General features: G+C 39.4%; 1 protein-coding gene across 4 annotated transcripts in view; it reads right to left on the bottom strand.

Moving 5' to 3' along the window:
* Positions 1–27,546, bottom strand: part of chd3 (chromodomain helicase DNA binding protein 3) — a 153,666-nt gene that overhangs the window by 108,809 nt on the left and 17,311 nt on the right. For 3 of the 4 annotated variants that reach the window (XM_069920140.1, XM_069920139.1, XM_069920138.1), the window contains exons 5-9: positions 24,574–24,818; positions 23,715–23,842; positions 22,905–23,043; positions 17,968–18,143; positions 9,978–10,232 (exon numbers count right to left, since the gene is read on the bottom strand). In XM_069920140.1, the coding sequence (XP_069776241.1) occupies positions 9,978–10,232; positions 17,968–18,143; positions 22,905–23,043; positions 23,715–23,842; positions 24,574–24,818 (943 nt within the window). The remainder of the gene's footprint in view (positions 1–9,977; positions 10,233–17,967; positions 18,144–22,904; positions 23,044–23,714; positions 23,843–24,573; positions 24,819–27,546) is intronic. The other variant, XM_069920141.1, reaches the window with a different exon arrangement.

The raw sequence follows: 27,546 nt of genomic DNA, 5'->3' as shown, positions 1-27,546 counted from the left end.
AAATATTATGCGTCTTCAATGCATTTAATGAGACCATCTCCCTTGCTTCCTTGAGTAGAGAATTTCTCTCTGGGAGAAGCAGTTCCTCCTTCCTAAGTTTCTGTTTACTGTCAGGCACCAAGAACAGGTTTCTACTTCAATAGCATCGAAGGATAATTGGTACTATGGTACTTACTGATTGCAAGATGTTTCAGCCAATTTGTACACAATGAACCATTAACATGACAAAATAGGTGAGGCAGCTGGTCAAGAGGAAGGAGGAAGCAGGAAGGGCTCATGAGAAGTTTATCATAGCCAAGGAGGAGCATAAGACTTGGGAGAGCTTAAATGGGGAGTAAGAATGCCTTGGCACACAAGATTAATGAGAACCTCAAGGCGTTCAAAGCATATGTGGGGAACAGAAGGATGACAGGAATGGAGGTGGGGCCACTAAAGAATAAAGGAGGCAACATGCCTGGAGGTGGAGGTGGTTGGGGAAGTCCTAAATGAATACTTTATTTCAGTAATCACAAGAAAAGAGACCTTGATCAGGGCGAGGTCGAAATAGAACAGGCTTGTGTGTTGGACGATGTAGAGATTAAGGAAGAGGAAGTGTTGGATTTTCTTAAAAACATTAAGATTGTTAAGCCCCCGACGCAATTCCTCTTTGGCCACAGAGAAAGGTGCTGGAGGATGGGAGAATGGCAAATTTAGTCCCTTTGCTTCAAAAGGTAATAGGGAGAATCCTGGGAATTCTAGACCAGTGAGGCTTACGTCAGGGGTGTGCACACTATTAGAGAGGATTCTTAAGGATAGGATCGATGAGCATTTGGAGAAGTCCAGTTTACTCATGAATTGTCAGCATGGCTTTGAGAAGGGAAGTTCGTGCCTCACGAGTCTAAGTTTTTGAGGAGATAACAAAAGAAATTGGTGAGGCTAGAGCAGTAGATATGGTCTACATGCATTTTAGTAAGGCATTTGACAAGGTCAATAGGATCCATAGAACATTGGCTGTGTGGGTAAGAAAACTTGTTTTCCATCATTAAAGCAGAGAGTAGTGGATGGAAAGTATTCTGCCTGGAGGTTAGTGATTAGTGGATGGATCTGTTCTGGGACCTCTGCTCTGTGATTTTTATAAATGATCTAGATGAAAAGGCGGAAGGATGGGTAGTAAGTTTGTGGATGAAACGAAGGTATGACTAGTGGAATATGCAGAAGCTTGTTGTAGGTGTGACAGATTATGTTTTATATATTATGTATAGAATTTTTTGGAATATAGATTGTGGGCTTTTAGTTAGGTGACAAACAGATACAAACTCTTCAAAAGAGATCTCATTATAAAATCCAAGAGTTATGCATAAGGTGGTGCCAACAAGTCTGCAAAGACGGGGGCGTGGCAATATGGCATAGAGTCTAGACATGCAATCTCGACCTCTCTAGCCAGACTTTTAAATACCCGTTTTTTTAACGCTTTGTTTTAACCATATAACCATTTACGGAGCGGAAACAGGCCATGTTGGCCTTTCGAGTCCGCACCAGTTCACTGATTTTGTGCGCCCTCTTCAGGCATTGGTCCCGCTAGATCTTCATTCAATAACGATGGACAAATTCAATGCAGGTGGAATCAGTCGTAGAATTGTTTGATAATGAACCTCATTCCTTTATTCTTTCACCCTCAAATTTCCAATTTTTCTTTGATGCAAAATTCTTCTAAACTTCCCTCTTATTTCACAGAATATTTCAAATTTATGCAAATCACTGACCAGTAGAAACACAGACAAAAACTTAACAATATTGAAAATATCAACCTTTTCCATTCCTATTCATAATTAACCTCATCATTCTTGAAATTAACATGACAAACCTTTTCTTTCTCACTTCTGCTGTCTTGATGTGCTACACAAATAAAAACCAAAACTGAAACCAGATCTGTGACCTAAGCAATGGTTTATAAAGATTTTCTAAGACTCTTTCACTATTGTACTCTCTATGAATAGATTCAAAATTTAAAAAAAATCTAAAATGTTCTCCCTCTTTTTAAAACCATAATCCGTCATTTATGAGATCTGTTCTTCACTCTCTCAAAAGCATTTAAATTTTAACTAGGAGGCAGCTAGATCTGGATACAATGCACCAGTTATGGTTGAAACAGTGTTTTACAACAGTTCATCATGACCTCCTTTGTTACATAAAAAGTATGCAAGATACTAGGCTTTTTAATCACATTCTCATAATGCCCAGCCACTTTCAATAAGCATAGATGTGCTGCAGGTCATCCCTTTAAGACTTGTGCATTGCAGTTAAATTGGTAGGAAAAAATGTGATGAGACAACTGTAACACTATTAATTTCTCAGCATCAAATTTCGCCTACCACCTGTCCAATCATGCTTCCAGCCTATCTCCAATCACTATGTCTCCAATCACTATGCCTCCAAGTTTTATGTCATCTACAGATTTGGAAACTGTGTGTTGCACAGCCAACATCAAGTCATATGAATCTCAGTGTGTCCTAGCAATGACCTCCTCCACCCAGGAATTCCACTGTATGCTTCCCTCCAGCTCAAGAAACAACCACACCACAAGACTCTCGTTATCTAGCCAATTTTCTATCATCCAATTACATTCTCACCTCTGAAAATATTTGTCAGTCGACACAATTGACCTTTACTGAACCCATGATGACTTTCTCTAATCAATCCACACATCAAAACAACTGATATTTATGTTCCTTATTATTATTTCTATAACTTTTACGACTGGTCAGGGTAAATTGATTGGTCTGTGGTTACTTAGTTTATACAGTATTGATATTATTTTTTTTAAACCCTAAAAATGAGGGAAAGTTAAAAGTAAAAATGGAATTTATACAGGAAAAAAAATAATACTGTAAGTTTGGGATGTAACAGTTCCCAAGTTACTCAACCTTATTGTGTTGAGAAGCTTTCTCTAGAGAATGCACACTTAGCTATCTCTCCTTACAAGGTTACATCAGGAGATGTGAGATTGCAGAGAGAGTATGACAAAAATTATAAATGCTAGATATAGGCTTGTAACTTATAATTGTGTACATCAATTGTATTTAACTCTGGAGAATCACTGACAAAAGGCAAAGGAGGAAAAACCCAACACCCAACCCCAACCCACCAATTTTCCCCTGCAGCCGCTGCAACCGTGTCTGCCTGTCCCGCATCGGACTTGTCAGCCACAAACGAGCCTGCAGCTGACGTGGACTTTTACCACCTCTGTAAATCTTCGTCCGCGAAGCCAAGCCAAAGAAAGACAGTATTGATATACTCTTTCAACCAGACTGCCATGTCTTCAGTTTTCAGGATCTCAAGTTTAAACTTTTTAAATTTTAGTTTAAAGTATTAAGGAGTTATTATGGCCTCTAATGGTAAAAAAGTCTAAACCTCAAGTTCAAAAGAAGTTACATTTTCAAAGTGCTGAAGATTTGGGGTCTTGACGACTTGATACAGCCCCAGGCTCAATCTCTTCCTTGCCTAAATCCCAAAGATCGCCTGTGGGGGCTAAAAAAAAATACCTATCGCTCACCAAATGAAGGATGGCGCTGGAATTACCCCTTCTCCGGAAGAAAGTGCGTGTTCCCAAGAAGTGGACCCCGATTTGGAAAGCCTTTCGATTTCAATGGAGGGAGCACACAGGAAGACGACTCCATTGTTGGAAATGCATCAGGTAGCATTTCAATCTGAAGAAATTGTTTTTCTTCGCGAATTGATGAGAAAACAACGAGATACGGGGGGAGACCAGCGGCGACCCCCTGAGGAAGTCGGGGTGCAGCCGCTAGGAGTCCAGACCCACAGTAAAACTTTTCAAATGCCTTCTGTTGAGTTGCAGCAGGAGCTGCAGTTACCTTGTTCTGCCACTATGTCAGAGAGCGTGCAGAGCTGAGATTTACCGATTCACAGTGTATGCAATTAAATGTAGTTATTCAAGCTGTTATAAAACCTTTGTTGACATCTCAAATTAATGAAATGGTTCAAATGAATGCTGGTATAAGTTCAGAATTAAATATGGTTAAGACATGTGTGGATGTATCTTATGAAGACTGCTTTTTTGGACTGTAAACAACAAGTGACTTCTAACACAGAAAAAGTGTTGAAGGTGGAAAAATCAGTCATAGAATTGGGAGATCGTGAGAAGGAGCCAGAAAGAAAAATAGATTATTTGGAAAATCAAAGCAGAAGGAATAATGTGAAAATTGTTGGTTTGCCAGAAGGTATAGAAGGACAAGATCCTCTTCGTTTTTTTTAAGGCTGGATTCCGCAAATATTAGGGCAAGAATTTTTCTCTGGGGGATTGGCACTGGAAAGAGCCCATAGAGCTTTAAGAAGAATACCCTCAGCTGGTCAACCACCAAGACTGGTAATAATTCGAGGTTTGAGTTATTTGGATAGAGAAGCAATACTTTGACTTGCAGTACAAAATGCGAGACAACGACAAACCCCATTATTGATTCAGAATAGCAGTCTTTTTTATCCTGATCTGAGTCAAGATGTCATTCAACGTCGATGTCAATTCAATCCAGTTAAAGAAGTTTTGTGGCGTGAAGGTTATAAGTCTACTTTTCGTGACCCTGCAGTATTGAAGGTGTTTTACGGAGACTATCAATTTCAGTTTTTTGAGACTGATCGTGAAGCAATGATTTTTGCTGATTCATTGCCAGATATAAGAGGACAAAGATGTAGTCCACCATTATCTCCTAAAGAAAAATTTGGGAGCTCTGGAAGAAATGGCAGAAATGGGAAAAAGGGGAATGTAAAGTGTCTTATCTCCTTCCGAAATGGGATCTTCGAGATTGGAATCTTCTGGATGAAAAGAAGAATTTTCTTATTCTATTTTTTCTTTTGATATTATGATATTTTGATGTTATTGTCTGTTTGGTTGGGGAGGGAGAGATTTGCACTAAGCTCTTTACTCGTCATCAGCCACTGGTGGGTGACCCACACCCAATTTTTGTTTAGGGGATTACTATCTCTTGGTAGTTTTTTTTTGGGGGGGGGGGGGGGGGAATTTTCTTTTTATCTATTTATTTATTTTGTTTTTAATTTGTGATTTTTTTTATTGGAGGGCCTATATACGCTGATTTGAGTTTTATATAAAGATATTATTGGTATTTAGTAATAATAGTAGATATGTCAAAGTTGAGGTTTACTACTTTTAATGTTTGAGGATTAAATAGTCGAATTAAACATAAGCGAGTCTTGGCGTATATTAAGAAAATGAAAATTGACATTTGAACGTGAAGGAAAGCGTGAAATTAAAAAGGGATTGGGTTGGGCATATATATTCTTCTTCATTTAATTCTAGAGCTAAAGGTGTAGCAATTTTGATACATAAAAATTTATCTTTTGAATTATAATCAATGGAGGAAAAGGCTGGATGTATTCTTAAATTGAATTGTAAGATTTTTAGTGAATTTTGGACTTTACTTAATATTTATGCTCCAAATGCAGATGATAAAGTATTTATTTCAGATGCATTTTTATGTTTGGGTCAAGCTAATGATAATATTTTAGTTGGTGGTGATTTTAATTGTGTTTAGGAACCTTTATTAGATAAATCTCCGAAGAAAGTTAAAAAATCCAAGATGGCAATCCAGGTCCAAGCGTTGATGAAAGATCTTAACTTAGTGGATATTTGGAGACGTCTTAATCCGACAGAGAAAGATTTTTCCTTTTATTCATCTAGACATGAATCGTTTTCTCGGATTGACTTATTTTAGTATCAGAACACTTACAAGGGAAAATACAACAAGCGGAATATAAAAGTAGGGTGATTTCAGATCATTCTCTGTTATATTTTACATATGAAACTTCTGAGAAAATTCAAATAGCTCATCATTGGAGATTTAATACAATGTTGTTAAAAATATGGAATTTATTGATTTTTTGAAAAAATTAATTAAATTTTTTTTTAAAGAAAATTCTAATTCTGTTCAAAGTAAGTTTGTATAATGGGATGCTATGAAAGCCTATTTGAGAGGACAAATAATTAGTTATACTTCTAAAATAAAAAAGAATCGATTAAATCAGAGTCTTGAATTAGAGAAACAGATCGATGAGTTAGAAAAGGAATTTTTGAAAGATGCTACAGATCAGAAAATAGAATTATCTAGGCTGAAATTGAAATACAATACTTTTCAATTTTATCAATTAGAATGTGTGATTAATAGGACTAAACAACAGTATTACGAATGGGAAGAGAAAGCACATAAGGTATTGGCGTGGCAATTAAAGAAAGAACAGATATCGAGGACTATTAATGCTGTTAGACGGAATTTTCTTATTATTTGTAAACCTCGTGAGATTAATGATGAATTTTATTCATTTTATAAAATGTTATATACATCTGAAGGAAAACAGGAAACTGGATCGATTGATTTTTTTTAAAATCACAGTTGAATTTACTGATATTAGAGGATGGAGATATATAGGAGTTAGATGAACCATTTACTGATTCAGAAATTAAAATGGCTATGCTGGAAATGCCGAACGGTAAATCGCCTGGTGATGAATTTTCGGTTGAATTTTATAAAATTTTTTATGATGATTTATCTACAGTGTTTGGGGATGTATTACGTCAAGTTGGAGAACATTATGATTTTCCTGAGTCTTGTTCTAGTTACAGTAATTCCTAAAAAAGATAGATTTCCTTTGAAAGTATCTCCATGTACACCAATTTCGTTGTGAAATGTAGATTATAAAATAATAGCTAAAATATTAGTGAATAGATTGGCTAAATTTTTACCAAAGTTAATTCATATTGATCAGGTTTTATAAAGAATAGATATGCTTCAGATAACATTTTGCGCGTGATTAGTTTGATTAATAGATTTCGACAATCTAGATCATCTGATGGTGATATCCTTAGATGCAGAAAAAGCATTTGATAGAGTTGAATGGAATTTTTTGTTTAAAGTTTTGGACAAATTTAAGTTTGGTCCTTCTTTTATTGTTTGGATTAGGGCTTTATATAGTAAACCGGTAGCTAGAGTATTGACGAATGGTTTGATTTCGGAATCTTTTAAGTTAACTCGATCAACTCGTCAAGGTTGTCCTTTATCACCACCTTTGTTTGCGTTAGTGATTGAACCTTTAGCACAGTTGATAAGACAAAATACACAGATACAAGGTATGAAAGTTTTAGATGAGGAGTATAAAATTAATTTATTTGCTGATGATGTATTGATGTATTTAATAAACCCAGCTCAGTCACTTTTGCATTTGAAGGAATGTTTAATATGGATGTCTTTCTGGATATAAAGTTAATTGGGAAAAAAGTGAAATATTACCGTAAGTGAAGGAGATTATTCAGTTTATAAGAATATTATGAATTTGAAGTGGACTGATCGAATTAAATATCTGGGTATAATTTTGAATGTTAATTATCAATCTTTATATAAATTAAATTATGCTCCGTGAATGAAAAAAAAAACTGATTTGATTAAATGGAAAGATTTACCTATTAATTTAATGGGAAGGATAAATACAATTAAGATGAATATCTTTCCGCATATACAATATTTGTTTAAATCTATTCTGTATTTACTTGATAAAATTTTTTTTCGAAATTTAAATAAAATGGTTTGGGAGTTTTTATGGAGGGGTAAATTTTCGAGAGTAGCTTTGAATAAATTAACTTGGAAATATGAGTTAGGAGGACTACGTTTACCACATTTTCAAAATTATTATGAGGCAGCCCAACTTAAATTTATTAGTTCATTGATGGATTTGGTACGGCCTCCTAGTTGGGCTAAAATTGAGATGGCAAGTATTTCTGAATTTGAAATACATCAATTTTTGTTTAGATGGAATATAAATTTGTTACAGCAATATAATGTGCCTATACTAAAACATTTAATGAAGTTATGGATAAAGAAAAATGATAGGTTCTAGGGGTAAATTATTGGCTTTGACTCCGTTATATAATAATCAACTTATTTATTTTTCAATACATAATCAGAGTTTATTGCATTGGAGATTTAAAGGTGTGAAAAATTTGGGAGATTGTTTTAAAGAGGGTCAGTTTTTACCTTTTAATCAGATGATGGAAGATTTTGGTATTGATAAGAATTCTTTATTATCAAATTTGATCTTTGGTAAAATGTATGTTTGGTAGAGATATGATTTTACCTAAAATGACTAAATTTGAGACTTCTCTTATGAAGATACCAGAGAAGGGTTATATTTCATTTATGTATCAAATATTACAGGATGGTATAGATAAAAAGGGTTGGGATAGATCTAAAATTAAATGGGAAGCGGATTTTGGTTTTACTTTTTCTGAAGAGGACTGGTTAGATATCTGTTATGATAGTGTAACTAGATTGATAAATGCACGTTATGCAATGATTAATTACAATTTTTTTTACATCAATTATATTTGACACCTGAAAAATTTAAAAAATATGGTTTTAATGAATCAGATTTGTGTTTTAGATGTGGTGATACGGTTGAAACTTTTTTTCATGCTGTTTAGTCATGTATAACTAATACAATCTTTTTGGAAGAAAATTCAATCGTTTTTAGAATATCTGTATAAGATTAAAATAGTTTTAGATCCAACAGTATTTTTATTGGGTAGTTTACAACCTCTGAAAGGCTTGGGATTAGATAAGTTTCAGTTTGCCTTTTGAATATTTAGCTTTATCCGTAGTGAAAAAATGTATTGCTAGTACGTGGAAAGATACAAATATGATTGATATTAATAGATGGCATAATAATATGAAATATTGTTTAATAGTGGAAAAAATTACACATGTTTTGCATGATAATTATAATTTTTATATTAATAAGTGACTGTTATACTTAGAATATTTACATTTTAATTTATATTGATTAGATTTTAATATGTATATTTAACTTTTTTTATATTCTTTCTTATTTTATGGCTCTCCTTAGGAGAGTTGGCTGAAGGGGAGGGGGTTCTTTTCTTTCTTTATAAAAAAATGTTCATGTTTAATTGCTGTATATGTCATATTATTTGTTTTTTAATGAATAAATAAACTTTTTTAAAAAGTCCGCAAAGACAATAGACTCCTGTGCTGGAGATTTTCACAACAAGGTGCAAATGAAAGGGCCCATCTCAGGAAACAGATAAGATTGCTCATGAATTGATTTTGGGAGACCATCTCCCTTGTTTCCTTTTGGTGGAATGTGCTGCTTTAGGAAGTTCATGTGGTTTTGGAAGCAGAGAGAGCCAAACAGATTTTTTTTGGAGAGGGACTGCTGGTTTTATGCAGTGTTTTTGGAAGCTTGTTTGAACCCCTATTTTGAAGACGGGTTGTGAGTTCTGAGTTCAGCCTGTTCAAAGCCCATACAAGTAGAGATGGCTGGCTGTATAATGTTTCACCTGAGATAAGAGAAACAGAAAAAGAACTCTGTGATGATCTGAAAGAAAGAGGTTATCATCTGGAAAACCCTGATGTGGCAAGTTTCTTCGGCAAGACACTGAAGTGGTTGGTTACAAGGAATCTGTTTGTGTGTGTCCAATGAGCAACAAATCTCTCTGAAAACCGTTAAGAACCCTCCTGAGCAGTAACCATTTACCTTTCAAGCACCAAAGCCTTGTGAAGATTCATAAATGTCAAATTCTATGTACCATATAAGAATTGCCTGCAACCAGTGAACTTGGAGGAGTGAGAGTGAAATTGGACTGTGAATCAAAGAACTTTTCTGAACTTACACACCCTTTACATACATGTGTACTTAGAATTAGGAAGGAATTAAGTTAGGTTAAGTTAATAGAAATAAGTTAAAAGTTTGATCCTGTTTGTATGTTTAAAGAAAAATAAAAGCAACTTTTGTTTGTTACCATTTATCTTAGTGAATTTCTATTGCTGCTGGGTTTCCAAGACCACAGGTGCTCGTCACTGTTTGCTCACATGTATTTGAAGATGGGGAAACGAGTCACATCTTCACAGAACTGTAAAGCACCAACCTACTGCTGTAGAATATCAAATGAGATGGCTACTCACGGTGCAACGAGGACACAGCCACTCGCCATTGGGAATTTCAGGAAGTGGTGGGTTGAGGCAGTGAATGTGGTAGGAGGAAGGGCAGGCATCACAACACAGCAGCTCTCCGCCATCTTTGCAGACCCGACAATACTCCATGTGATCGTCTTCTTCTTCTCGCTCAGCCCCCAACTCCACTCCTTCCTCTTCCTCCTCCTCTTCCTCCTCCTCCTCCTCCTCCTCTTCCTTTGCTTCCCACTGAATACCTTCCTTCTCCTAAAGAAGCATGAAACCGAACTCATTAATCATCGCCATTTTACTGACATTTACTTTATCCTCCCCACTCCACGTTGAAACAGCTTCACTTTACGTCGGCTGGACATGAAGTTACAAAATGGATCATGTAAATTCCCACACTGGTGCCGCCTCAAGCTGCACTAATCTATTACCGTAACTGTCAGTTAATTTCACATGCATCTCCCATGATGTGGCTACCCTCCACTCACTGTAGACAAACCCAGTTTTTTAAAATCTGGAGATCTTGCTGCAGTATCAGATACAGGGAGTTGACCATTTGCACTCAGTCTCTTTAAGGGAGAGGCATCCAATTCAACGAGTTCATCTCTTCACATCAACGGTTCTGTCGTGGACAGCACAAAGGCACTTGGAATAGACGAACTATCCACTACACCTAATCATTGGTCAGGAAGGCACAGTAGTGCCTATACTTCCTTAGGAAGTCAAGGCTACCAGCGCCATATCGGCAACATTTTATAGGAACACAATTGAGTGTCCTGTGTGACTACATTATTACATGGGATGGCAGCTGCAAAGCATTGGACCAGAAGTCAACACAGTGATTTTCTTGGCTGTTTTGAAGATCCTCTGAGGTCTCTCTTTCCTCTATTGACAACATTCATTGGGAGTGTTGCTTAAATAGGGCTCAATTATTGAGAACTCTTTCCATCCAGCATACAGTATCTTTGACCCACTACCATCAGAAAGGAGGTACAGGAGCATCAATATCAGAACTTCCAGGCTGAGAAACAGCTTCTTCCCGCAGACTGAGAGTTTCATTAACCGTTACCTAGTAAATCATCCCCAAAATATTTACTGTATCTACTGGTATAATCAAATTTTTTTGGTTCATTTTTTCAGGCCAAAAAAGGAAAGTCTGACTTTTACACGGGTCAAACTTTTGACCTCAGCAACTACCAATATAATTCAACGGATTGGGAACTTGGATGACCGGATCCAGATGATAAGTCCATGGTTGGGAAATCAGGAGCTTGGATGGGAGGGCAAGTGGGGCGAGGATCCACTGCTGGAAGTTCAGAATGGGCGGCCAGGTCAACGGGAGTTCAGATGGGTGGGTAGTTGGGGCAAAGATCCACAGTGGGAGTTTGGATGGGCAAACAATTGAGGCATCAGGAGTTCAGATGGGTGGGCAACTGAGGCGAGGGTCCACCGTCAGGGGTATCAGAAGCTCCAGTGGGTGGACAGCCAAGGCAAGGGTCTGCTGTCAGGGCATCAGGAGCACAGATGGGCAGCAGGCAGTCAGGGCCAAAAAAACATTGGGGGGTGTTAACTTTTACATTGGTCAAATAAAAACACCCGATTATTGAGCCAAAAAAAAAGGGGTTGACTATTACATGGTATTGACGATTACACGAATATATGGAATATACCATACATTTATTTTAAATTAGATATTTATGAATCTATGTACGGTATTTGATGGTACATAGGACCCACTGGCTTATAGGACCACCACCCCCCCCCCCCCCACCCCCCACCAATTTGTAGCATGAGATTTCAGGAAAATTTTGCTTTAGTGTATTTACCTTCACTCACCTCAATAGAAACATTCCAGCCTTGCATCCCAAAGCCTCCTCACACAGGGCAATGGGCAGGGCCCAGGCCCAATGGCCTGGGGAGCAGACGATTGATCGTTCGCTCTCTCCCACAGTGCTTTGAGAGGAACGCTTGGCCTTGATGATCAGGCTTTGTTCGACAAGCAAGACCACCTCCCACCCAAACAGATTGAATGAGATGTGGGGGCTGGTGGAAGTGAATGAGGGAGCAGCTTATCGAGCTGAGCTCACTCACTGCCACCCGCACTCGTGGCTAATTCAATTCGTTGATCATCAAGGCCTAGTGCTCCCCTCAAAACACTGTGGGAGACCGCGAGTGACAGGAAGGAGGGAGAGAGCAGGCCTTCTTACCGAAGGAAGTGAGCTGCAGCACTCCGGAAAGCACAGGTGAGTAGCTTTGAGCGCTTTCCTCCTGTTGCCTCCACCCGATGCCCAAAATGTCACCTTAGCGTATAGGACCCAGGGTGGTTTTTGAGGCAATATTTTTGGAAACAAAGGGGGTCCTTTATGCCGTAAAATACAACAATTATTATGTGCTGTGCATTGAGTGTATACATGTGCGCACCATGGTCCAGAGAAACATAGCTTCATCTGGTTGTACTGTATACACAGTAAGATGATAATGAACTTAAAGGGACAAGAGGCACCATTTGCTCCAATGTATTCATGAGGACCAACAAAGTATTTCTTGGGAAAAAACCCACTCCATGGTTCTTGGTTGGGGCTCTGCAAGCTGAGATATTACAACATAAACAAGAAAGTCTGAAAGGAGGAAAGGTAATGATGGAAAAACGGAAAGAGAAGATAAACAAAATATAAAATGGCTACGCTGAACTATATGACTCTAAATATTAATGGAATACATAACCAAATTAAAAGGAAGAAACTACTAAATTTACTGAAAAAGGAAAAAATAGATATAGCATTTGTCCAAGAAACACACTTAACTGAATTGGAGCACAAGAAATTAAAGAGAGATTGGGTAGGACATGTAACAGCAGCATCGTATAATTCAAAAGCAAGAGGAGTGGCTATATTAATTAGCAAAAATGTGCCATTTAAAATAGAAGAGGAAATAATAGATCCAGCAGGGAGATATGTTATGATAAAATGTCAGATATATTCAGAGCTTTGGAATCTACTTAATATATATTCACCTAACGAAGAAGATCAAAAGTTTATGCAAGATATCTTTTTGAAGGTAGCTAATACGCAAGGGAACATACTAATAGGAGGGGATTTCAATCTGAATTTGGATCCAAATATGGATAAAACGGGGAAAAAAATTAACAGGAAGAACAAAGTAACCAAATTTATAATTAAATCAATGCAAGAAATGAAACTTGTGGACATATGGAGGAAACAAAACCCAAAAGAAAAGGAATACTCATACTACTCGACTAGACATAAAATATACTCAAGGATAGACCTATTCCTGTTATCAGCCCACATTCAAGGGAGAGTTAGGAAAACGGAATATAAAGCTAGACTATTATCGGACCACTCACCCCTGTTATTGGCAATAGAGCTAGAGGACATCCCTCCAAGAATGTATAGATGGAGATTAAACCCCATGCTACTTAAAAGACAGGATTTTAGAGAATTTATTGAAAAACAATTAAAAATGTACTTAGAAGAAAATACGGAATCAGTGGAAGATAAGTTTATACTATGGGACGCAATGAAAGCATTCATTAGAGGGCAAATAATAAGTTATGCAACCAAGATGAAGAAGGACTATAATCAGGAAACAGAGCAGTTGGAAAGGGAAATAATAAACATAGAAAAAAAATTAGCAATAAAGGAAGATACAACCAAAAGAAGAGAATTGGCGGATAAAAAAATAAAATATGAAACATTACAAACATATAAGGTGGAGAAGAATATAATGAAGACAAAACAGAAATATTATGAACTAGGGGAAAAAACACACAAAATCCTAGCATGGCAGCTTAAGACAGAGCAAACTAAGAAAATGGTATTGGCAACAAGGAAAAAAGACAAACAAATTACATATAATCCAAAAGAAATTAAGGAAAACTTCAGAGAATTCTATGAACAATTATACCGAACCGAAAACGAAGGGAAAGAAGGGAAAATAGATGAATTTTTGACTAAAATTGAACTACCAAAACTACAAATAGAGGAACAAAATAAATTAACAGAACCATTTGGAACAGTAGAAATACAAGAGATAATAAAAAATTTACCAAATAATAAGACACCAGGAGAGGATGGACTCCCAATAGAATTCTACAAAACATTTAAAGACCTAATAATACCGCCCCTCCTGGATGTAATGAACCAGATTGATGAGACACAAAACTTACCAGATTCATGTAAAACAGCAATAATTACAGTGATACTAAAACAAGGGAAAGATCCACTCTCACCAGCGTCATACAGACCAATATCTCTGCTAAACACAGATTATAAGATAATAGCTAAACTATTAGCGAACAGATTAGCAGAACAGGTACCGAAAATGGTAAATTTAGACCAAACTGGATTTATCAAAAAAAGACGCACAACGGACAATATTTGTAAATTTATTAACTTAATTCATGCAGTAGAAGGAAATAAAGCACCGGCAGTAGCAGTTGCTTTAGACGCAGAGAAGGCCTTCGACAGAGTAGAATGGAATTACTTGTTCAAAGTATTGCAAAAATTCAGTTTACCGGAGAAGTATATTAATTGGATTAAAGCATTATATAAGGGACCGTTAGCGAAAGTGACAGTAAATGGACATGTATCAAAGCAATTTAACTTAAGCAGGTCAACGCGGCAGGGATGCCCACTATCACCATTATTGTTTGCGCTAGCTATAGAACCACTAGCAGAATCGATAAGAAGAGATAATAATATAAAAGGAATAAAAATAAAAGACAGGGAATATAAAATCAGTCTGTTTGCGGATGATGTGATAGTGTACTTAACAGAACCAGAACTATCAATAAAAGAACTATATAAGAAATTGACGGAATATGGAGAAGTGTCGGGATACAAGATAAACGTAAATAAAAGTGAAGCAATGCCTATGAATAACGCGGATTTCTCAAAATTTAAGGAGGAATCCCCATTCAGATGGCAAACACAGGCAATAAGATACCTAGGTGTACAAATAAACAAAAATCTAGGCCAATTATATAAACTCAATTACAATCCACTAATGAAAAAATTACAGGACGATTTAGAGCATTGGAAAGAGCTACCACTAACACTGATAGGAAGGATAAACTGTATTAAAATGAACATTTTTCCAAGGATACTATACTTATTTCAGGCATTGCCAATACAACTGACAGAAAAATTCTTCAAAGAGTTAAATAATAAGGAGATTTTTATGGAGAGGGGGGAAACCGAGGATAGCACTAGATAAATTAACAGAATGGTATAAACAAGGAGGCTTACAATTGCCAAACTTCAAAAATTATTATAGAGCCGCACAATTAAGGTACCTATCAGATTTTTATCAAACAAGGGAAAAACCAGACTGGACGAGACTAGAATTAGATAAAATAGGGGAAAAGATACCTGAACACATATTATATAAATGGGACGAAAAATTGGTACAGCATAGAACTTCTCCAGTATTACACCATCTCCTCAATATATGGAAGAAGATTCATGTAGAAAGAAATAAAATAAATTACCAAATACCAAAACTAATATTGACGCAAAATAAGCTACTCCCTTTTACAATAGACAACCTTGCCTTTAGAAAATGGGAAAAAAAAGGGATTAAAAGAATAGAAAATTGTTTTTCAGGAAGTAGATTCTTATCCTTTGAACAAATGAGAGATAAGTACAATATAACTGGAGATACAGCGCTGGCATATTACCAACTGAGATCCTACTTGAAAGATAAATTAGGAAGCAACTTGAGTTTACCAGAGGGAAGTAACCTTGAATATGTGATTACAGATACAATGTTAATCAAAAGATTTATAAAAAATATGTATATTAAACTGCAAGAAAAGGAAAATGAGGAAACAAATGGTAAAACTAAACAAAAATGGGAACAAGATTTAAATATAAAGATAAAAAAGGAAACATGGGAGAAGTTATGCTCTGGAACGATGAGAAATACAATAAATACGAGGCTGCGTATGATACAATATAATTGGTTACACAGACTATACATTACACCGCAAAAGTTAAATAAATGGGACCCAACAGTATCTGATAGATGTTTTCGATGTAAAAAAGAAAGGGGAACAACAATTCATGCAATCTGGACATGTGAGAGAGTAGAAAAATTTTGGGATGATCTCAATCAGATATTAAATAAAATAACAGAAAACAATATACCAAAGAATCCAGAGATCTTTCTCCTAAGTAACATAAAAAACAAAGAATTTGGAATTGATTTGGAGGATGCACAAAAAAGATTTGTTAAGATAGCCCTAGCCGTAGCAAAAAAATGTATTATGTCAACCTGGAAATTGGAAGATAATTTGAAAATACAACAATGGTATATAGAAATGAATAAATGTATTCCATTAGAAAAAATAACATATAGTTTAAGAAATAATATTGAAATATTCGAACAAGTATGGGAGCCTTACATTAAATACAATAGCGAAAACCTACCGGGAACAAACATTACCTAAGTTGATGGAAGGAGAAGAAAAGAAAAGAATGGACTCAGTAGAATTTCTGGTGTATTTTTGTTGAATGACAACATTGTCTAACTGAATTAATGCAACCTAGACTGTATACCTAAAATGGATGAGAGGGGGGGGGGGTGGCTTGGGAGGAGGGAGGGAGAAAAAGTCACTGTAAATGTGTGGAAAAGAAAAAGTGTATATCATGGCTATTGTGATTTATGGTGTGAAAAATAAAAAAAAAAAAAAAAAACAAGAAAGTCTGCAGATTCTTGTAGTCAAGTGCAATAGGCCAACATGCTGGAAAAACACAGCAGAACACGCAGTATCTACAGAAAGTAAAGAAAACCAACAAAAGGGCAGGCATAGCTGGGACTCATAGGAATACCCTTGGCTAGAGATTGGCCCAGACCCAAAACATTAGCAAAGCTGAGTTTCTCCAGCATGTTTGTGTATTTCTTCTCCAGTCATGGGTACATCCTTACAAATCTTCTCTGCACCCATGTCTTATGTGATCACATACTTCCTGTGGTGCTTTACACCCTGACAAAGAGCTCAGGCCCAAAGCCTTGATTTAAATAAAAACACAGAAATGCACAGAGGAACTCAGCAGGTCTCGCAGCATCCAGAGGAGGTAAAGATATACAACCAACATTTTGGGCCTGAGCCCTTATTCAAGGTATGAGTAAAATACAGGTAGGCTTCTGAATTAAAAGGCTAGGGAGAAGGGAAGAAAGGGCCAGAGAGGAGTTCAGATCTACACAAAATGTGTTAATAGGACAGGAGAGAGGAAAGGTGAGAATTGACTAGGGAAGGGGAGATTGTTTATGGCTCTGTGAAAGGAGACAGAGAGAAAAGGGAAGGGGGTAGAGAGAGAAGAAAAGAGAAATAGGAAAGATGGGCAGGGGGAGGGAAATAATGGAAACTGGAGAGGTCAGTGTAATGCCATCTGGCTAGATGGTGCCCAGATGGAAGATGAGGTAATTCCTCCAATTTGTGGGTGGTCTCAGTCTGGCAGTGAACAAGACCATGGACAGACATGTCAGCAAGGAAAAAAGATGGCAAATTGAAATAGGTGGCCACTGGGAGATCACTGCTATTGTGGCAGACAGAACCGAGGTGGTCAACGAAGTAATTTCCCAGTCTGCGTCCAGTCTCTCTGATGTAGAGGACATCACCACATGAGCACTAGATGCAGTTGGTGACCCATGGAGATTCACAAGTGTTCCTTCACTTAGAAAGGACTTGGTTAACTTTTACTTCCTAAAGATGCTGCGTAACCTGCTGTGTTACTCAAGCATTTTTGCGTATTGCATTTGACCCCAGTGACTGCAGACTTTCTTGTTTAAATCCCATGGTGTTACTCTTGCTGTGGGTTTCCTATTGGGAATGCAGAATGAGGAACTCAGAAATCCAAGATGCTTTGATAGACCGAACCAAGCCTAACCATCACCACAGCATCCAATTTCCTGCCTTATCCTTTCCACGGTTGCAATTTGCAAACTTACCACACCAGCAGGCAGTACTCACACAATGTGGGCAGCTCCACTTCCCTTCTGGGGCTTTGTCCAGTTCCGGATCCAGGCAAACCAAGTGGTAAGCTCGGGGGCAGGTGTCACATAAGATGATCTCTCCTCCCTGCTGGCAAACCTCGCAATAATCCTGATGATCAGTTTCATATCCATCTGCCTCCTCCTCACCAATCACTACACAAGTTAGAAGGAAATTAGTTAGTTAACTGGCAGAAAGCCAGAGGACAATTCAGTGCAAAGAATTCAGTTTATACAAAAGTAAGGTTCAGCAAGTCTGAAATAAAAGCCAAAAGCTCTGTGGATCAGGTTGCATCTATGAAGAGATGGATAGAGAAGCAGTCAAGACCTTTCATGAGAACTACAAGAAAAAATGTCAGATGAAACAAGTCAAACACTGCAGAGAAATAAAGAGCCAAGTGTGGGAGTGCAGAGGCAATTGGAAAGGAAGGGCTGTGAGAAAGCAGAGAATGCCTTTCTTGACCTCAGGATGTCAAAAATGTTTAGTCACTGCCATAATTCAAGGAATACAATCTTAGAGGCAGTACACTCCACAAACATACGTAAAGAATCAATTTTTTTTGCGAGATCAAGGGTTAGTTTTGCTATGGAAACAGGAAAGAACTCTGTAGCTTTTCCAATAACACAATGGCCTTCTTCGTGTCTTTAGCTTAGCTGCTTTATGGCACAGCTCAAGATTAATTTCCAAAGAGGTGGAGGGAACTGAAAAATTTCTGAATTCCATTACCCCCTCTATCTCTCCCCATCCCTGTCTCTTCCAGCTCTCTACACACTTCCCTTCCTTCTATCAGAGAGTTACCCTCTCCCCCATCACTTCTCAACTTTTTTCCCTTCTATCCTCCCATACCTGTTAACCCCTTCCTCTCTCCTTTCCCTCCCCAACCTTAATTCAGGTATCTGTCTGTTTTCCCCTTACTCCTGATGAAGGGCCCAGGCCCAAAATGTTGGTTACCCTGGATGGTTTGTGACCTGCTGATTTTAATTACATTTTTAATTTAGAAATACAGCATGGCAACAGGTCCTTCCGGCTCATGAACCCGCTCCAACTAACCCACAAACCTCCTGGGTTTTTGGATGGTGGGAGGGAATCAAAGCACCTGGAGGGAACCACACAGGTCAGGGAGAATATAAACTTCTTGGAGTCAGCAGCAGATTCAAACCCAGGTCACTGGCACCGTAATAGCGCTGTGCGAACTGTAGTTTCCACAGCACATTTGTGAAGGCCTCTTGAAAACATAATTTAAAATTCCCGGAAACAGAAGATCTCGTAAGAAATAAGAAATAAAATGCCCTTGTGGGAAGAATGCAAAGACACAAAATTAAGGGATAGATTAGGAAGATGAAGGGTATGAGGAGCAAAGGTGAGAGAGTGGAATTAAACAAGAGAACATATAGAAAGATCAAATATTAAAAGATTTGTGCCATGATCAGATAGTGACAGGGCAACTTGTAAAAGTGGTGTATTGCATTTCCAGAAGGTATTTGACAAACTAAGACTCTTACAAATTTCTACATGCCCCAATCTGATACGGAGGTGACCACGTACAGGAACAGGCTACAGAGTTGTGAAATTGGCCAACGCCATCATAGGCATTACTTTTCACTTCATCAAGAACATTAAGAGGCAGTGCCTCAACAAAGTAGCCTCCATCCTCAAGGACCCTCACCACCCAGGCCATGCCCTCTTCTCACTGCTCCCATCAGGAAAGAGGTGTACAGGAGCCTGAAGACAAACATCCAATGGTACAAATACAGCTTCTTCTCCTCTGCCATCAGATTTTAGAATGGACAATGAACCACAGACACTATTTCACTTTTTTCCATCTTTTTCACATTTAAAAAAAAAATTTTTTTTTTTTTTTTAAATAATGTGTTTAAGGAAATGTAATTTATAGCAATTTTTGCACCATACAGCTGCCACAGAACCACAAATTTTATGATATGTTCATGACAATAAACCCAATACTGAAATGCTGCAAAAAGGGGTTGGCAATGGATGACGAGGATGTTGCCGGGGCTGGGGCCGAGTTACAGAGAAAGGTTATACAGGTTAGGACTTTGCTCCCTGGAGCGTAGAAAAATTATGGGAGATTTGAGAGATGTACATCAAGCTATAAGGGTATTGGATGGAGTAAAAGCAAGCATGGTTTTTCCCCCAGAGGTTAGGTGGAAACAAAAGAGACGACATGGGTAAAGGGTAAAATGGTAAAGTTTAAAAAGAACACTATAGAGAACCTCTTCACACAGTAGGGGGAGTGTGGAAGAAAATGCCTCACATTTCAGAAAAATTTGGACAGGTATATGGATAGGATAAGTATGGACGGTGCAGGTCAGAGGGACTAAACAGAATAATAGTTTGGAACAGACCAGAGGACCAAAGGGCCTCTTTCTATGCTGTAATGTTCTATGATTCTATGGACTGAGTTAGTGCAGACTGAAGGAAGGTTATTACAGAGAAGATAACGAGTCAGAATTAACAAGTCTTTTTTGGACTGGAAGGATTCTAACGGTGGAGTGCCCAAGAATCAGTTTTTGGGCCTTAATCATTTACTATCTATTGTAATAACCTGGAGGAGGTGCAGAGAGCAAGGTATCAAAATTTGCTGATGACGAGATAGAGAGCATGCTGCAATGAGAATACATGGGAGTCAACAACTGCACATAGAAATGTTGAGCACACAAGAAAAAATGTGGCAAATGGGGTTTAACTGGAAAGCAAGGGATCATTCACTAGCAGTATGAGGAATCAAAAGGCAGACTATCTAAATGGAGACACATGAATGTGGTACTGAAGGATCTGTAGGAAGCAGCACCAGCAATTTGGTAGGAAGACAAACACCAAAGGTTTAATGTTCAGAAATTGAAAAGTGCTGCTACAATTAGATCATAAAACATTACAGCACAGTCCAGGCCCTCTGGACCTATGTATTCCTACCAATAAGTAAAAACAACTAAACCCTTCCTTTCTCATAACCCTCTATTTTTCCTATTGTTCCAGCCTCCACCACCACCCCTGGTATTCCAGGCTTCCACAAAGTAACCCTGATATAAACTTTCCTCCCTTCCCTTTGTACCAATGTCCTTTGGTGTTTGCTCCTCCTGACCTGTGAAAAGGTACAGGGTACTGACGAAGCAGCACTTGAATAGTTCATGGGTCAGTCTGAGTTGAAACAAGCTCTGATTTACAGGTGATAGCACAATATAAACAAAAAATGCATGTTCCTGAGATCAGCAGCATTAGGCTTGGTAAATTTGGAACCAGAGAAAGGAGAGAAGACATAAGCTCCTTTTACACTTGCATCCCAGTAAATTGGCCGTTCAGTTTCTCATTTAGGAATGGTATTTTTGCTGTTCACACTTCACCACTTACAAGGAGCCATCCTTGGGGATAGGACTGTTCTACCTTCAATTGGAACTATCCAAATGAAATTCTCAATTTCTCACTTGGCTGATTGCAGTAGGGGTTGAGGCAGTCTATCCCCAGCGTGAGACAATATTTCACACCGGCCTTTAGATGATTTTGCTTTCACATTTGACCCTTTTTCAGCTGATTGCCATTACTTGAACCACATGTAAGTATGAAAGGGGCTAAACTGGTACATTAGCAACCTCTGATTCGGTCAACTCCTTGCCTGTAGTCATGGCGAAGGTTGGGGACATGGTGATAATGCCATGCAAGGGATTGAAGGGGCCACATTTGGAGCAGTGTGTACAGTCTGGCTGCCCAGCTTGAGGAAGGATCTAAGTTGGGAGTGGTGCCAGAAGATTCACTGGGATGTTACCAGGACTTGGGGTTGAATCGTGGTGAGAGGCTGGATCTTTAATTCTTGGAGTGTAGGAGACTGAGGCGGCAGATAGAGAGTATAGATTTCAGATGAAAGGGAAGAGATTTAAGAGACCTGAGGGGAATTTTTTTTTCTGCAACTAGAACAAGCTGCCACAGGAAATTTTAGAAATGGGAACAATTTTGGCATTTAAAAGACATCTGGTCAGACACGTGGCTCGAAATGGCTTAGAAAGCAGGAAAATGGTACTAGCCCACAAGGTCAGCATGGATCGAAGGTGCTGATCTGTGCCATGTGACTTCATCTTTCAACTTGCATCTTTTTGGAGGTGAGGAGTAACAAGTCCTCCTGGCACTCCCTTCTTTTCCCTCAGAGATCCCTTGCTGCTGATAACCAGCTCCAACTTTTTCCCCTCCACCATTGTTCACCGACTGCCCTCCAAAGAATTCATTTTTAAACCCACGCACAATACAATCTGCACCCTTATCATTAATCGACAACTTTGAGAATGGCATTATACCATTGCGCGAAAAGCAGAAAGACATGCCTATCCCACCAACCCCAACCAACCAGTTTTCCCCTGCAACCGCTGCAATCGTGTCTGCCTGTCCCGCATCGGACTTGTCAGCCACAAACGAGCCTGCAGCTGACGTGGACTTTTTACCCCCTCCATAAATCTTCGTCTGCGAAGCCAAGCCAAAGAAAAAGAAAGCCCATCCACCACTGGTCCCAGGGTATGTTTAATCTAATGCAGACACAAAACCCCCAGGGTTTCATCTGACCAAATGGATTGTAGGAACAGCTGGGCAATTGGACCACAGCCTCCCTCCACCTTAAAACCTTTAACTCTTTTTCCTGAGAACTCCTACATCGTCTCATCAACAAAGCCTTGAATGCTTTTTGGAGGAGAAAGCTCGAGGGATTTCAATTACCCTTCAAGTGGAAGGCACGCTGACTTCTTCCCATTGAACTGTTCTCATTGTAAGGCTAAATCACCTTGTTTTGGACACCCTGACACATTCAATTTGTTGAGCAAATAACTCCTCCGGCCCAGTGCTCAGAAGTGCTCAATGCGCAACTTCACTATTTACCAGCTCCGAACAGAATGCAGTAGAGACAGTGAATCACTTACTCTTCCGCTTCTTTCTGCCAACTTTCGCTTTTAGCTTTGCTTTCTTCAGGGGCCCAACTGAACTGTCAGATCGAATGGACGAGCTGTGCACGCTGCCATCATCAAAATCAGAATCTCCTTCCAAGTCCGCCTCGTCGCTCTGAAAAGACAAGCAAAGGTGTTAGAGAATGGCAGCTATTCCGCAGTCAGCTCACAATGCAGTGAGGCACATTGGAGGTAATGCACAAAGCACACTTTTACAGGTAGGGATAGCAAGATTGAAAGAAGGAACATGTGCATCTGCCCAAGAACCACTGAGAGTACACACGGGCAGATTCTGCTCTAGAAACTACAAGGACACATCAAAACACCAATTAAGCTCCAATATGCTTTCTTTTTAATTTTAGCCATATAGCCTTCCAGCCCATGAAACCCATGCAGCCACATTCGTTTTTGGACAAGTGGGAGAAAACCCACTCAGGGGTCATGGGGACAAGGTAAAAGCTCCTTACAAAATCGAACCCTGGCTGCTGGCTCTGTGATAGTGATGCCACCAATATCTCAGATCATTCAATGCATTAAGTAGGAGTCATAAAAGCAATTTATTAAAAACCCACTGGACTTGTGCTACCATTAAAAAGCAACAGCGCTCCTTAAAACTGTACCTCACTACAGTAAAATGAAAGGCTAGAACCCACCAGTAACACTCTCCAGTACTGCAGAGCCACAAGGATGCTTCAGAGCAACCTTATTTTTACTATTGTTTCTATGTGTACAAACTGACCCTCCTCAAGCTCATTACAGAAAAACAAAAAAGCTTTTTGCACTTACTGAGGAACTTTTCTTCCTCTTTGATCCCATTATTCCCAGTTTGATTTTCAAGGTTGCCATCTTCTTCCTCTTTTTCTTCTTCCCTTCTGGGATCCTTGGGCTCTTACTTCGCTTTTTCGCGCCAGGACCTGTAATTGCGAGTGGACTTTTGAATCCCAACACTTCCAGAACTAAAAAGGGGCAAAACCATTTGAACGTCTGGCCAGACCGACCAGGACAGGACATATCTCGCTCCTGCAGCCTTGGCCAACCATGCAAACTACAGTCGAAGGACCCAGAAGGCTGCAGGCTGCTAGGGACTGACTCACGAGAACCAAATATTAGAATTGGGATTGCGAGGGTGCTGAGGGCAAGAGCAGCTCCCGAAGGACCTTGAGTGCTGAAGGCTTTCTGATCTTGTCAGAAGTTTGGATCTGGAGCTCGGGTTGTTGATGGTCTGAACAGAAGTCTGTGCAGCTGTAGAGGCTGCATGAGCACTGGAGGTGAATTCACAGACACTCGGTGATTCTGAAGGGACTCTCTTTTGCTTCTCTTTCTCCTGTTAGGGGTGCTGGCAATGCTCATGGCGACTCTGCTTTAGAGCAGACAAATGTTGAATTACATCATGCATGTTACATTTTTATGTATTATTATGTGACAATAAAAGGAACCTTGAACCTGCAATGCTGGGTGGGGGAGGGGGGATGATACCGAGCTAAAGGTGAGGATGACAGGAGAACTGGGGGTTGGGGAGAAGACAGGATGGGCCAGGTGACAATGAACTGGAACAGACAGCGATTGGGTCTACATCAAGGCAGAGGACACAGAGTTGGGGGGGGGATGTGGGGGGGTAAGAGAAAGGGGTTCTGGCAACACTCACCTTTGCCCTCTTTGGTCTTGGCCTTGCGTATGGGTGGCACTGGCAGTGGCGAGATGGTGCCTGCAGAGGCACTGGCAGACACCTGCTCTACTACAGCAGCCACTGCTGCCGCTGCAGCCGCAGCTGCTACTGCAGCTGCTGATCCTTTGAACGGGCTGTTGGCGCTGAACTCCCTCCATTTGGCACCAAGAATGGTCATCATTTTAGACATTGGAATCTTCGGGTTCTTCTTGGCAATGAGTGGCCTGGGTTCCAAAGACAATTACTGGAAAGGTGTGTGTGGAGGAAATGTGGCCTCCCTGCCTGTCTGGAATGTGTGTATTGCAGGTGGTCACATGTTCTCCCCATCTGGAACTTATTCGGAAGTCACATCACCTGTCAGTCAAGGATGGACTCCGGCCATTAATTAGTGTATATCTTGTCATTGACTAATTCTAATCACTCAGTATCACTATTGACTAGACACAATAGTTAAGCACTGTATTTAGCACCAACATAGAGCACATTTCACTCCCTCTGCCTTGTGGTCCAAGCTCTGGTCACCGCTCCATGCCAGGTCGTTACTGTGGAGATTGCTTGGAAGGGTCACAGGTAAGGTGTGCACTGCACTGAAGCTGAGCCGTAGTACTGCAATAGATCAATACGTGCAGTAGAGCCACCTCCCAATGATCAGGAGTCTGGGAGTGTGTGTACACCCCTGTGTATAGTATATGAATGTCTGCATCACACAAGTGAATTAGTAATTGTGTACTGTTTAACATTCTCCTGTTTGTTTTATTCCTATTGTTTCCCACTCTCTCTTACAAGTTGTACGCGTGTTTCATTCCCATTGTTTCCCACGCTCTTCTATAAATTGTGCGTATGGAAGCTTTTCATATAGAGTTGTGGGTGCATGGAATACGCTGCCAGCAACAGTGGTTAGAGGCAGGGACAATAGGGCATTCAAGATATTACATTAAAATAAAAGATACATGGAACTGAGAAAATGTAGGGTTTAGCAGTTGGGAAATTCTAGGTAGTTACTGGAGTAGGTTATTAGATCGGCACAACACTGTGGGCTGAAGGGCCTATACTGGAGATTTCTGTCCTGTTATCAGCAAACCCAGATGTAGTAATCTGGAACATGTTAGGTCTGCTTTGTTCATGAATGAGTGAGACAAACACCAGGCTGAGTCGAAATCAGGGTTCTTTGTTCTTTATTACCGGATTGTAACACTTGCGACTAAACATGTTAGTCGGAGAATGCATTCTGCCGTTATCAGCAAAATGGTGATTTTTTATACCCTTGGATATGTGCTTAGAACATCATCATATCATTACTTGTCCAATGACTAAAACTGTTGCTATCCTTTCCCTGCTAGCTTCCTGCCTCTCAATCCATCAATGTCTCTCTTATCTTGTAAGTACAAGGATGCATTCACATCTTGTTACTGCCCCGTACATTCCCATCTCATGATGTTTTACCTAACAGGAGTACAAGGACACCTCCCCTTCTTGTTACAGCCTTGTACAGGGTAACTCCCTACACATTCCCATCTCATGATGTTTTACCTTACAAACATAGAAGGTTCTGGACATAGGTGCTCTACAAGATGTGGTGAAAGTACTCGTGTACCAGTTTACAGCTTGGTTGATGGAGAAGAAATCCTGTTCAACTTTCAGAGATCTATTCATTGTCTGCGAGGCTCTTTTTCAAGAGCTTAAGATATCTTAAAGAGGATTGCAGAAAATAAACAACTTTCTGAAGCATGGTCACTCCTGCAATGTGGAACAGAGTGATTAATATGTGAATAGGAGCAACGTGCTAAACATCAGGAATTTGAGATGACCTCGTTTGGGGACTCGCTACACAGGCTCAATCCCCTCCTTTGCAATGTGACACCAGGGGAGGACCAACCAATCAGCATGCAGTCTGCAAATCACCCGTCACTGTAACTTCACTTTAAGAACTTTCCTGCAGATTGCCACACAAAATTTTACAACTTATTACTGTCCAAATGCTAGAAGCCAAATAAACCAAAGGCAGTACAGTTGGCCTAGTAGTGAGCACTATGCCTTTACTGTGCTAGTGACCAGAATTCAAATCCCACACTGCCTGTAAGGAGTTCGTACATTCTCCCCGTGGCTGCGAGCATTTCCTTCGGATACTCTGGTTTTCTTCCACTGTTCAAAATGTACTGGGGGTCGTAGGGTAAGTTGTTGGCACAAGATTGTGGGCCAAAATCATCTGTTACTGTGCTGTCTGCCTACATATCCATTTTTTTTAGAAAAAAAAACCAAAGTTAAAAAAAACTTTTACAGCATGGTCGAAACTGAATTCAGCCATTGAAACCCATGCCCCAGCACCTCTACCTCTTTTTTTTTGCAGAATGGGAAGAAGCTAGAGTTACCAGGGAAAACCTACATAGACACAGGGAGAACATCCAAACTCCTTTCAGACAGCAGTGGATTCAAGCCTGGGTCCCTGGTGCTATAATAGCGCAGCGTTAACTGTGACGCTCTGTTATGACCCCCTACCAAAGATTTTCTTCAAAGAACTATCAGCTTGTGGACCAGGCAAGAAGTAGCAAAGAGCAATGGTCAACATTCCAGAGGCAATGGTCAACGTAAATAGGAAAAATGGAGCAATAACGGACCTTCCTGGAGAAGTGAGCTTGGATTAGCCTGGTGAAGGTATACCAAGTGATCAGGTCATTCAGAAAAAAGCCCAGATGATGGGCACACTCAATAGCCTTAATAACCTATTTCTGCTTCTACGTCTTATGGACGGTGACAAGGACTGCAACCCAATAACTATTTGTGCTAGGGACCACCACATGCTGGGGAGACACGAGATCACAGATGCTGGAATCTTGTGCCACAATCTACTGGAGGAACTCGGGGAGAAAAAGTACAGTCAATGTTTCAAGTTGGAACCCTTTTTCAGGACTAGGAGTGCAGAGGGGAGATGGCTGGTAGAATGAGAATAGGATG

This window comes from Narcine bancroftii, chromosome 2 (assembly GCF_036971445.1).
Source record: "Narcine bancroftii isolate sNarBan1 chromosome 2, sNarBan1.hap1, whole genome shotgun sequence".
Lineage (NCBI taxonomy): Eukaryota > Metazoa > Chordata > Chondrichthyes > Torpediniformes > Narcinidae > Narcine > Narcine bancroftii.
The sequence above is the reverse complement of the archived record's forward strand: the minus strand, read 5'-3'. Positions and strand labels throughout refer to the sequence as shown.